General features: G+C 43.4%; 1 protein-coding gene across 6 annotated transcripts in view; it reads left to right on the plus strand.

The window, feature by feature from the left end:
- ADCK1 (aarF domain containing kinase 1) overlaps nucleotides 1-10,828 on the plus strand; it is a 182,600-nt gene extending 171,772 nt beyond the window's left edge. For 3 of the 6 annotated variants that reach the window (XM_073895654.1, XM_073895653.1, XM_073895658.1), the window contains 3 exons: nucleotides 5,469-5,644; nucleotides 6,504-6,723; nucleotides 7,792-10,828. In XM_073895654.1, the coding sequence (XP_073751755.1) occupies nucleotides 5,469-5,586 (118 nt within the window). In that variant the 3' untranslated portion in view covers nucleotides 5,587-5,644; nucleotides 6,504-6,723; nucleotides 7,792-10,828. Of the gene's footprint in view, nucleotides 1-5,468; nucleotides 5,645-6,503; nucleotides 6,724-7,791 lie in introns of those variants that run through there. The other 3 variants (XM_073895655.1, XM_073895659.1, XM_073895657.1) reach the window with 2 other exon arrangements.
- Nucleotides 10,829-11,757: the final 929 nt, after the last annotated feature.

Here is an 11,757-nt window from a genome sequence, read left to right on the forward strand (position 1 = left end):
TGTATGCGGCAGCCCTGAGCCAAACAAGACCCCTTAATGATACCCCTTCCTGTTCAGTCACATTGGTAGAGCACTTTACAGTTCACAAGGATGTTTATGTATATTATGTCTTTGAACTGAGAAATTATATTTTGGTTCCCATAATGCAATCTCTCTTCTCTACCCTTTACCCCATGGGCTTCTCTGTTGGCTCCATGAGCTTCCTGTAGCCCCCTCTCAGCTGGTGACAATTACCAAGCACCAAGTCGCATTCCCAGCTGCAGGCTTTCTCCCACCCCACAGCACTTACCTGGAATTAGCGGCGGTCACAGCTCGGCAGAGGTGACTGTGCTGGTGATTATGAACGTAGTTCTTGTTTGTCTTTTCAGCCCCAAAATTCTGTCAGTGAGGAGAAGCGATAATAACATGTTATTAAGTTCTTTCTGGGTAATGTAATTCAGGAGTCAGGAGGCAGTTTGGTCATTTATGTCTTTGAAAAGCTTGGAATAATTTTCAGTGTCATTATCCCCCATTTTAAAGAGCCAGGCTCCAATATATAAATCTATATCTGGCCAGTCCTGTGGGTATATATAGATACGCACGCACGCTGAGACGCGCTGTGTGAGCATGTGTCACACACGTGAGCGTGTCCAGGCATGTGCGCACAAGCACAGTTTATGGACAGGTGTGTGCAGAACATTAACACAGGCTTCTACTTATTTATAGACGTATGTGTATGTCTAAAAATTCCTCCTTTTTAGCATGATGTCTTCTACAATCTATGTTTTCAGGAATTAAATTTTATTCTTGGCCTCTCCCCTGACATGTAGAGTCTCCCGTTTTGCTCACCAGTAAAATAATTATAATACCAAAAAGAAGAGGAACCCTGATAATGAACACGCATCCAAGATGTGCAGTGTCCCCCTGAAGGATGTCCAGTTCTTTCCATAGCTCCTTTTTCCAAGTCCCTAGTTCTTAGTAACCTTCTTAGAGCTTCCGATTCCATGAGAAAAGTCTAACAGGCCCTCATTATTTGTTGATTTTTCCCTACGACCTTGTAGCAGGAAAGTTGTATCTTGTAGGATGTGTTTCTCTCTCTTGTTAACAGAGTTGGTGCCTTGGTTGTAGACTGTGGGATTTCTAAGCCAGGAGGAACTTGTGAGATTATGTGAGCCGGCTCCCTCTTTGCACAATGAGGAGGGGGACAGTTGGAATATGCAGTAGCTAGGCTGAATTTCCTGAGTGTTAAGTGGCAAAGCCAGGACAGGAGCCTGTGTTGGTCCTCCCCCCAGAGCTCATTCTGGTAATGCATCTTAGCCCCCTGGGAAGGACACATTGCCTCACTCCAAGGATGCTCTTCCTGTCTTCCTTGGTGAGCATGGAGATGGGGACTGGAGATAGGATCCTCCACAACCTTGGTACAGTCCTAATCAGCTCCCATCAAAGCAGTTATAGGGCAGTTATAGTAGAAACATAAAGACAACAGCCCAGCTTCTGACCCCAGTTTTGCCAAATGGCCCTGGGCAAGTTCTTAAACCTTTTGTACTCACTTAGTTGTCTGGAAATTAGGAATAATAATGGTATTGAACACATAGGGTTGTTGTAAGTTGATACACTTAGGGTACCTGACATATTTTACACTTTGGCTATTCCTTTTTTTTTTTGAAGATTTATTTATTTGAGAGCACGAGCAAGGGGGAGAGACAGAGGGAGAGGGTGAGAGAAACTCAAGCAGACTCCACACTGAGCGCAGAGCCCGACGTAGGGCTCGATCTCATGACCTTGAGAACACAACCTCAGCTGAAACCAAGAGTTGGACGCTTAACTGAGCCACTCAGATGCCCCTATACTTCAGCTATTACTCTTAACCCTCACCTGCCCTATAGCATTTTTGTCCTGTTCTCATTGAATTCTTCTTCTCCAGTTTAGACACTTACCATGGCTTGTGAGTTAGTATTTCCCATCTACAGCTTTATCTCCTCCCTCTAAGGTAATTTCACCCACTCCCATGGCTTCCCAGATCTACATCTCATCCTGTGACATGAATGTCCTACAAGTTATATGTTAACTTTTGTTCATTCATTTATTAATATAGATACTTACGGAGGGTCTGTTATATGCCAAGCACTGTTCTAGGTGCTAGGGATTTTGCACTGAATAAAACAGCCTGAAATCCTGATTCTCATGGAGTTTACACTCCTAGCTGGTAAGGGGGTGTTTGTGCTGGTGGCAGAGGCTCAGATCATCCTAAGTGCTATGATGAAAAAGCAGGAAGTGGGGATAGGACTTTCTGGAGGGAGGGCAGAAGTGACTATTTTGAATAAGCAAGGCCTCTTCCATGAGAAGTGCCTTTGAGCACTGAGGAGCTGAGAGAGTCAGCAGCTTGGCTGTCTAGATCATTCTGGGCAGAGGGAGCAAGTGCAAAATTTCCGAAGCTGGCATGTGCTTGGTGCGTCTGAGGTACAAGGAGGCTTATATAGCTGGAGTAGAGGGTATGGAAGGGAAAGCAGTAGAGATAAGATTGGAGACCTGTTGGCCAGGAGGGCAGATCAAGAAGGGCTTGGGAGGCTTTTGTAAGAACTGGAAGTTACTGAGAGTAATATGGGAATCCAGTGGGGTGTTTTGATTGGCGTGACTTGATGTGACTTATGTTCTAATGGAATCTTTTTAGCAGGTATGCTGTGAGGAGCTGGAAGGGAACAAGAATGAAGGCAGAGAGATCATTTGGAGGCCACTACAATAAGCCAGGACCCACGATGGGGCTACGAACATCATATTCTCGATGGACCTTTAAAGTAGATATGGGGGTGCCTGGGTGGTTCAGTTGGTTAAGCATCTGCCTTTGGCTCAGGTCATGATCTCAGGGTCCAGGGATTGAGCCCCATGTCAGGCTCCCTGCTCAGTGGAGAGTCTACTTGTCTCTCTCCCTCTCCCTCTGCTCTTGTCCCCACTCATGCTCTCTCTGTCTCTCTCTCAAATAAATAAATAAAATCTTAAAAAAAAATAAAGTAGGTCTGGTAGGTTTGTGAAGATTGGATGAGGGGTGATAGGAATCAAGGAGGACTGCCTGGTTTGTGGCCTGGGTGGCTGGTGAGATGGTGCTGTGCTATTATTAACTGAAACAGAGAACACTGGGAGGAGAAGGTTCTATTTTTTTAGAAGGGAGGAGGTGAGTTTGATTTGGACATGGTTAGTTTGAGATGACTTTTAAACATCCAAGTGGGGATTTCGAGTAGGGGAGTGGTTGGAGCTAGAGATATAAATTTGGGACCCTCAGTATAGAAAAATGATTGAGAGCCATGAGCCTGGACAAGATCACAGGTGAATGGGGATCAATAGAGGGTCCAAGACCTGGGGCCCAAGGCAACCCAATGGTATAGAGTTGCGGAGATGAGATGGAACATACAAAAGGAACTGTGAGTTAGGAGGAAAATGAACATAGTATGAGCTCTGGAAGCCAAGGGCAGCCAGTGCCTCAAAGAAGAGGCATGGCCATTTTTGCTAAATGTTGCTAGTAGTATAAATAAAAGACTCAAAGGTTGATGATGGGATTTGGTAATGTGGAGGTCTGTGGTGACCTGGTATGATTAGGGGCTTGGGGTCCAAGCCTTGTGGTTGCAGCCATGTGACAGTGAGCTAGTGGCACAATGCACGGAAGAAGCAATCCTCATCGCTTCTAAACATATGAAAAGAAGTTCACTGTCACTGAATGAATGAAATGCAAACTAAAACTACACTAAGATACCTTTCTCACCTAAGAGATTAGTCAAACGACAAGAAGTTCAATAATACACTGTGTTGCTTAGGCTGTGAGGGAAAGAGGCACTCTCCAACGTTGTGGATGAAAATGCAGATTGGTACAAACTGCATGGAAGAGTCTGTCAGCATTCAGTTCGGAGCTTCAGAACCATCTTAGGTATTTTGAGCAGAAAGGGATATAATATAGGGACTCAGACGATGGTAAAAACCAGTAGATGGACGGGAAGAGCAAAAGTTAGGATTCTTGGTCACATTGCCCCAAGCTGTGATTGAGAGGTCTGGAAAACCATTGCCACCACCCAGAGACTAGGGAATCACACCTGCCTTGTAACCCTGAAGCCAGTGCTAGGCTGACTACTGCAAAGCTCACAGTGGCCAGAGCCTCCGTGTCAGCTGCCGTCAGAACCAGATTAGGGATGGCTCCTACCCACTTCAGTCTTTAATATCTCACTGTGAGCACATCTCATTGGCAAAAAACAACCCTATTTGTATCCCAGTTGGGAAGGACATCTGGGAAATGTAGTTCCTGCACTTCTAAGCCCTGTGATCTGTATCTTATCTCCCTATGGGAGAGTAGAGGAGGGACTTGAAAGGGGTGCTGAACTATAGTAGATAGTATCTCATACGATCCAGCTCTTTGGCTTCCCAGCATCCATATGTGCCCTTTTGTCCATAGTTAAATTTCCAACAGCATATATGATATATAACAATATAACAACAACGTGCTTCCACCTAAATGAAAGCATAGCTAAAAAAAATAATGCAGGGGCGCCTGGGTGGCTCAGCTGGTTAAGCGTCTGCCTTCAGCTCAGGTCAAGATCCCAGAGTCCATGGGCGCCTGAGTGGCTCAGCTGGTTAAGCGACTGCCTTTGGCTCAAGTCAAGATCCCAGAGTCCACGGGTACCTGGGTGGCTCTGTTGGTTAAGCGACTGCCTTCGGCTCAGGTCATGATCCTGGAGTCGTGGGATCGAGTCCCATGTCGGGCTCCCTGCTCAGCAGGAAGTCTGCTTCTGCCTCTGACCCTCCCCCCACCCATGCTCTCTCTCTGTCTCATTCTCTCTGTCAAATAAATAAATAAGATCTTTTAAAAAAAAAGATCCCAGAGTCCTGGGATCAAGCCCTGCATCAGGCTCTCTCTCACTCTGCTCTCTGTCTCAAATAAATAAATAAAATCTTTAAAAAAATAATGCAAACAAGGTAGCCACTCTCTCCCCAAAGAGGAAAGAGCCAGAGACTCATTAGTTGTGGTGTCCATCTCTGGCTGACGTTCTTTTCCCTTCTTGTTCAGTCACAATCTGTTTGATATTCTAAAGACTAAAGTGTAAGATCAGCTGCCACTAACACTCCTTATATAAAATAATAGGGGGAAGAAAGAGGAAGAAAATACCTAAGAAAGCAAGGAAGAATATATATGCATATTTGTATATTTACTATATTTTGGTTATTATAACTTCCTTCCTCTGCCATCTATCCCTTGTTCCTTTTGCCCTCAGCCAGCATCCAGCTATTCGGGGTACTCTTATCTGGTGGAATAACCCAAGCCTTCCTTCCTGAAGAATGTAATCTCCTGGTGGTTCTTCCTGTATGTGGTTACTGTAGTTTTCCATTAATATTTCCTAATGGACATAGAGGTACAAGTAGGCACCCCAAAGAATCCTGTGGTTCCAGGTTCCAGACATATGCCTTTCAGGTCCCTGCTGAGTAGTATCAGTTTTATTTTCCCTCGACAGTCAAGATCAGTCAGAACCGAATCCCACCAACAACTTTAATGAGGTTAGAAGAGGAGCCCGGACTCCAGATGACAATGTAGCCTGCCGAAACCTTGATTTGAGCCTCGTAATCCCCTGAGCAAAGAACCTGGCGATGCCATGCCCGACTTCCCACCTACAGAACTATGAGCTAATAGGTAGGTGTTGCTTTAAGCCTCCAAGTTTATAGTAATTTGTCGCACAGCAATAGAAAACTAATACACATTCAGATATCAGAAAGCTACAGGAACCCAGTATTTAAAATTAGTATCATTAATAGTGGAACAACTAGACATTACCTGAGGATGTGATAAGAAGTTCAATAGGAAGTTCACAACATCACTTTAAAGTATTTTGACCAGTGGTGTTAAATCTGAATCAAACCAAGCTTTTAGATTACATGACTGTCTGTCAAAATGCACAGAACAGTAAAGTAAAAAGGATGATGTTTACTGTATATAAATTATACCTCAATGAGTCTGGCTGGAAACCCCCCAAGCCTTTAGATCTACCTCATTTTGCAGGAAATACTAGGAATAGCGAAATGACAGAGTAAGGAAATAGATGTATTTAGAATGTGGGACATTCAACATGACAGCTGGCCTGATCTCTACAAAGAGTCAATGTCATGAGGGGGTTGTCCTAAATAAGACAAGACTTAAGAGGCATAACAAATACATTGCATGAAACCTATTGGATCCTGGTGTCAAAGAAATAGCTATAAAATATATCTTTAGGACAATTGTAGAAATTTGTATATGAAGTGACTTTTAGGTGATATTAGGGAATTATTGCTACTTTTGTTAGGGATATTTTTGGTCTTGTTGTTAATTGAAAAAGCATCCCTACTCTTTGGAGATATGTGTTTAGGGGTGAATTGTTACGATCTTTTATATCTACCATGAAATGATTCAATTATGAAGCAAAAAATGGCAAAATTTTAATGATGGCTGCAACTGGGCAAATAGAACCTAGATGTTCATTGTGTTCTTTGCTTTCCTGCATGTGTGAAATTAGAATGGAAATTACATTAAAACAAACAGCCGATGAAAGCTGCTGCTGACCCATACAGCGGCCCTCTACAGTCGGTAGACCCAAAGTGGATGATGGATGGACTGCAGAATATGGAGCCTAATAGCCAGTGCAAAAACTCATATGTATTGACACTGGCACCTCAGCACCTGCCATTGGCAAAGGAAGAAGGGCTTCTGCCTCCCCTCCGCCTTCCAGATCACGGGTATGTGATTGGCAGGCCTGAATCCAGAACCTTGCTGGCCAGGGCCATTGTACCATGCAGGTAAGGGAGCTGAACTTTCGGAGCCCTTCACTTGCACGAGCATTGCCCCAGGAGAGCCCTGGCGTGTTCATGTGGTCAGGGGTTCTTGTAACTTCTTTGCAGAAGTAAGATGTTTCAACTGTACATGGTTTAGACTGCTGTCTGTTTCTACTCTGATTTCTCTTGTGTCACACTTTCCCTTGGGTTGGCTGGTATTGGAATGGCCACGGGAATTTGGGGAATCCAGCCAGGGGGAAGTTGAACTGGGGTTGCATTTAGTCGGTGTATAAGTGGATATGCTTCTGGGGTTTGCCGTCATTTGCTAGCCGTCCTGCTGTAGGAATGGCTTCCGTGAATACCCCTACTGCTTACTGTGCCTGGCTTTGCAATACCAAGATGCAGGGCTAGGGATCACATCACAATGTGAATGTGTCCTATGCCCAGCATCAGAAGTATTTGGTAGCAGAAGAGAAAAAGAGGTTAAAATGAATGGAGCCAGAAACTGGTTTGTGTAACATGCTCCCACTTGTAAGATGTATAAAATCGTAGGTGAGAATTTGGTACTCGTGGATGCCAGGTAAGATAGGAGCTTTCTTTTACTGGGCACGTGCTCAGTAACTTAGCTTATACATTAATAAACACACCGGATATTTTTCTTATGGGCATTGGGAACCATAGATTTTATCAGAATTCCTATATTGGTGGGGCAAAATCTGTAGTGGTACTACAAATAGTATGTCTCACATGTTTTATGCATTTTAACTGTCTACAATAATAATAAATTTTAATGAGCCATGCTGAAGGAAAATTCAATTATCTTTTTATTTATTTTCCAGAAGGTATTACAAAATATTGTTCTGTGGTAAAGTGATCGAAGATCATGTAGCCAGAAAAAGTAGGGAAAAAACCTATTATAGAGTGGGCAGTTGAGTAGTTATAATATTACTTTTCCCAGATGTGATGTTTGTGTTATTTCAGCTCTTAAGAACTTACATGTATTATATTATGATTTTTTTTCTCACTCTATAGGTATTTGTAATTTTGTATTCTTTTACCGAAAGAAGGCCTCCACAATCAACAGAGGATGGCAGAGCAGAAAGATAGAATCCTGGCCACTCTTGACCCTTGGAAGTCCATGGCAGCTCTGGATGGCCCACCACCAGACTCCTTTTATTTGTGGGAGAAATAAATCTCTATCTTGTTTAAATGACCAATGTTTTGGCTTTTCTGTTATGAGCCACCAAACAGAATCTAACCTGATAAGCCCTTTGACTCAGCAGTTCTACTTCCAGGAATTTATTCTACAGATGGACTGGCCCATATACAAGATGATACATGGTCAAGGTCATTCATTGCAGCAGAAGATTGGAAACAATCTGTATGTCCATCAATGGAGACTGGTTAAATAAATTATTTGCATCCATACAGTGAAATAGTAAAGCATCCTATATTAGCAGGAAGCTTGTCATATCGATATGAAATGATCTCTAAGGTGTACTGTTAAGAGAAAAAAGTAAGGGCAGAACAGTGTGAATATTGTGCTATTGTTTGTGTAAAATATAGATATGTATATATATGTATACATATATGCACATAAATGTATATGCATGTGTGTATATATATGTATTTATATATAGGCTGCTGGTTCCTGTGCAGGCAACTGAGTGGCTGAGGATAGGAGTCAGAGGGAGATTTTTCACTGTGTTCTTTTTGAATAATTATTGTGAACTTTAATCTATTTTAAAAGAAATAAAATTAAAACTAGAAAACATTCTTATATTTAATACCTGTGTAACAAAACATATTGTTTAAAAAAAAACCTCTTTTCAGATTAAAAAAATAAATAAAAATCCCTTAAGTCACCCATAAACAGAGATGCCAGATTCCTGAATTGCTCAGGACAGTCTCAGTTTATGCTTCTTGTTCTGGTGTAATTCTCAACATCACTAGACTTCACTCTCAGGGGTGTCCCGGCTCAAGTGATAAACTCTCTGGGCAACTTACAAAGTATATCACCACACACAGCCAGTCCAGCCCACTATACTGATCGTGGTGAGCACCGAGTAATGTACAAAATTGCCAAATCACTATGTTGAACACCTGAAACGAATACAATATTTGTGTCAACTGTACTGCAAACAATAAGTATATTAAAAAAAGAAAAACGAAGTCCGGCCCAGCCTGTGTTGAAAGTGATGCCGCCTCTTTGGCTGATGACCAGATGAAGTGGTTGGCTTGAGGTTAGGGGCCTTGAGTGAAGAAAATGTGGATTTTTAATCATGAACGAGTATCAAACAGGCAACGATCACACCAAGAGAGATAATGGGAAGTGGAATACACCGAAGGTACACTCGTTTCACACCCCACCTCAGGCCCATGCTGGGGTATTGCTCACTGGGAGGAATGGTGGGTGAACCACTGTGTTATTTATCTGATTTTTTTCTCTCTTTTTTTGCTGTATAATTGTATGCACAAATATTACATGTACATGTCGTGACTCAGCTCTGTAGAACTTAACCGCACTGTGTTTGCAATCTGCCTCTATGTTCTAGGCTGTGAGCTCTTTGAGGGCAGAGACCGTGTCTGATTTCTTCCCATGTCCAGCACACAATCATACTCGCTGAATGCTGAATGAATGAATGAGCTCTGCAGAGACCCACACTGACATCTGGTGCTCTCTTCTCCACAGATTCTGGTTGCCCTATCTTGAAGACTATTATCTTCATGAAGGCAGGAACTAGATTTACTTGAATCAACACTGGAACCTCAGTGCAGACCACTGATATATGATGAGTGCTAATCCATGTCAGTATATGCCTAGTAGATAGTAAGTACTCATAAATATCAGTTTGATGAATGAATGAATGAATGAATGATTCCATTTTTGCACCAGTCACCTGAGGACCAATCTTTATACTGATCATTCCCATCACTGGTGCTATGGAATGGATGTCTGTGACCCTCCCAAATTCATATGTTGAAGCCCGAGCCCCCAAGGTGATGATATTTGGAGCTGGCATCTTTGGGAGGTAGTTAGAGTTAGATGAGGTCATGAGGGTGAGGCACTCATGATGGGATTGGTGGCCTGATAAGAGAGAGAGAGAGATGTCTTTCTTTCTCTCCACTTGTACACACCGAGGAAAGGCCATGTGGGGACATGGCAAGAAGGTGGTTGTCTGCAAGTCAGAAAGAGAGTCCTCACCAGGCACCCAACCTCCTGGCACCTTGATCTTGAACTTCCCAAGCCTCTAGAACTCTGAAAAACAAAAGTCTGTTGTTTAAGCCTCTCTGTCTATGGCATTTTGTATGGCAGCTGAGCTGACTGAAGCAGGTGGGCCCCTTGTCCCTGGGAAAGTTCTGGCCCTGGAGCAGACAGTTCTCTCCCACTGCTGGAGGAAGAGTTCATGGAGGAGGCAGGGTTTGGAGACCTTCTTGAATGAAAACGGGGAGCATCTTACAAGCTGTCACAGCTTCCTATTGTCTCCACAAAGTGCCCTTCTGAGCCTGCAGTTTCCTCAGAGCCTCCTTTCCTAGCTGTTGTGTTCATGATGGATGATATTCCCGTGTCAGGGCGTATACTCCCCTGGGGATACTCCAGTTTTGATATAATCTAAAAAAAACCTGGGAGAAAGTAAAGTGCTGTAATAATTCCCAAATGCCACATTACTAATAATATAGCGGTCCTAATTATTCACTTGGATTGTGCCATATTCAGAGGGGGTTGTGAGTTATGCAGGTACTAGTGAATGAATTGTCAGGCCGTTCTCTCTCTTCCATGCAAGAATACACATCAAATTCAAGTGACTATGATGTGGTTTTAGGGAAGATCCAAGTTTACTTCGGTTTTCCAACATACTTAATCCCAAATTTTAGTATTTTCACTGCTAGTAGTGACAGATTACCTCACAGCTGATTGAGACATCCTAAGGTAGGGGAGCAACTCTTCCTTTGTTTTAGGATTGCCTCCTTCTGCATCCACTTTAAAACTGTGCATGCTCTCAAAGGATGACACATCCCTAACTCCCTAGCCGCTTCTCTCTATCACGATGGAGTGGTGTCGGGTGTGTGTGGCTAAGGGGAGGTGAGGGGACGTGGGGTAGGGCTACTGGAAAGGGGATGGATGGGGCAGAGAAGGGGGCTGAAGGCTCCCAAGCCTCACATTTTGCTTTGGGCCCCAGGACAAAGCTCAGAGGCAGGCATAGGGTCATGGTGATTCTGGGTCATATGTGATAGTAGTTCCCTCTTCTCCTTACCTGAGTATCAGCCAGTCTGACCATCCTTTGATAATCACTTGGCTCTGGGATGCCATCTTTCCAGAGATGTTGGTGCTTGGCACACACTTGGGCTCCCTTTTGGTGTCTGGGTCCTGGTTGGTCTCTGGGAAAGGGTGAGTGGTTTGGTGGTGGGAGGAAGCTGAGAACTTGGGGTTGGATGGAAAAGGGCTTGAGTACCAGTTCTATCACTTACTAGTTGTGTGGTCTTGGGCAAGTCACTTGACTTCACTGAGTCTCAGTTTCTTTATAAGTAAATGGGATTGATGATAAAACTTTCTACCTCATACAATTGTTATATTAAATCCAATATAATGCTTAACATAGGTTTTGGCACATCAAAAGCTTTTAATAAAGTGAGTTATTATTTTTTCTGTATGTTTGCTTATTCTTCTGATATATTGAAGACCAAGTATAAAGAGATTTCAGTTGCGACGTTGCCCAGTTGCTACTGATAATTTGCTGTTCAGCTTGGGGTGAGGTTTATTGCTAGGACTAAACCCAAAATGGGTGGGCAGAGCCCAGTAAGTGTCCATCAGGGGAGGCTTGCCTTTACTGTCTGAGTCACATCTGGATGCACAGAGCACCTGGGGGCACTGAGCTTCTTTGAGGAGGCCTGAACACGCAAGAATTAAGCAAGAGTTCAATCCTGGGAAAGGCTGTTGGAATCCAGAGCACAGGTTCTAGAAAGGTGGAGTCTGGGTGGTCTCCTCAGAGCAGTCCT

The sequence above is a fragment of the Callorhinus ursinus genome, unplaced genomic scaffold (assembly GCF_003265705.2).
Source record: "Callorhinus ursinus isolate GAN/ISIS: 27379988/994484 unplaced genomic scaffold, GSC_fseal_2.0 scaffold8, whole genome shotgun sequence".
In the NCBI taxonomy this organism is placed as follows: domain Eukaryota; kingdom Metazoa; phylum Chordata; class Mammalia; order Carnivora; family Otariidae; genus Callorhinus; species Callorhinus ursinus.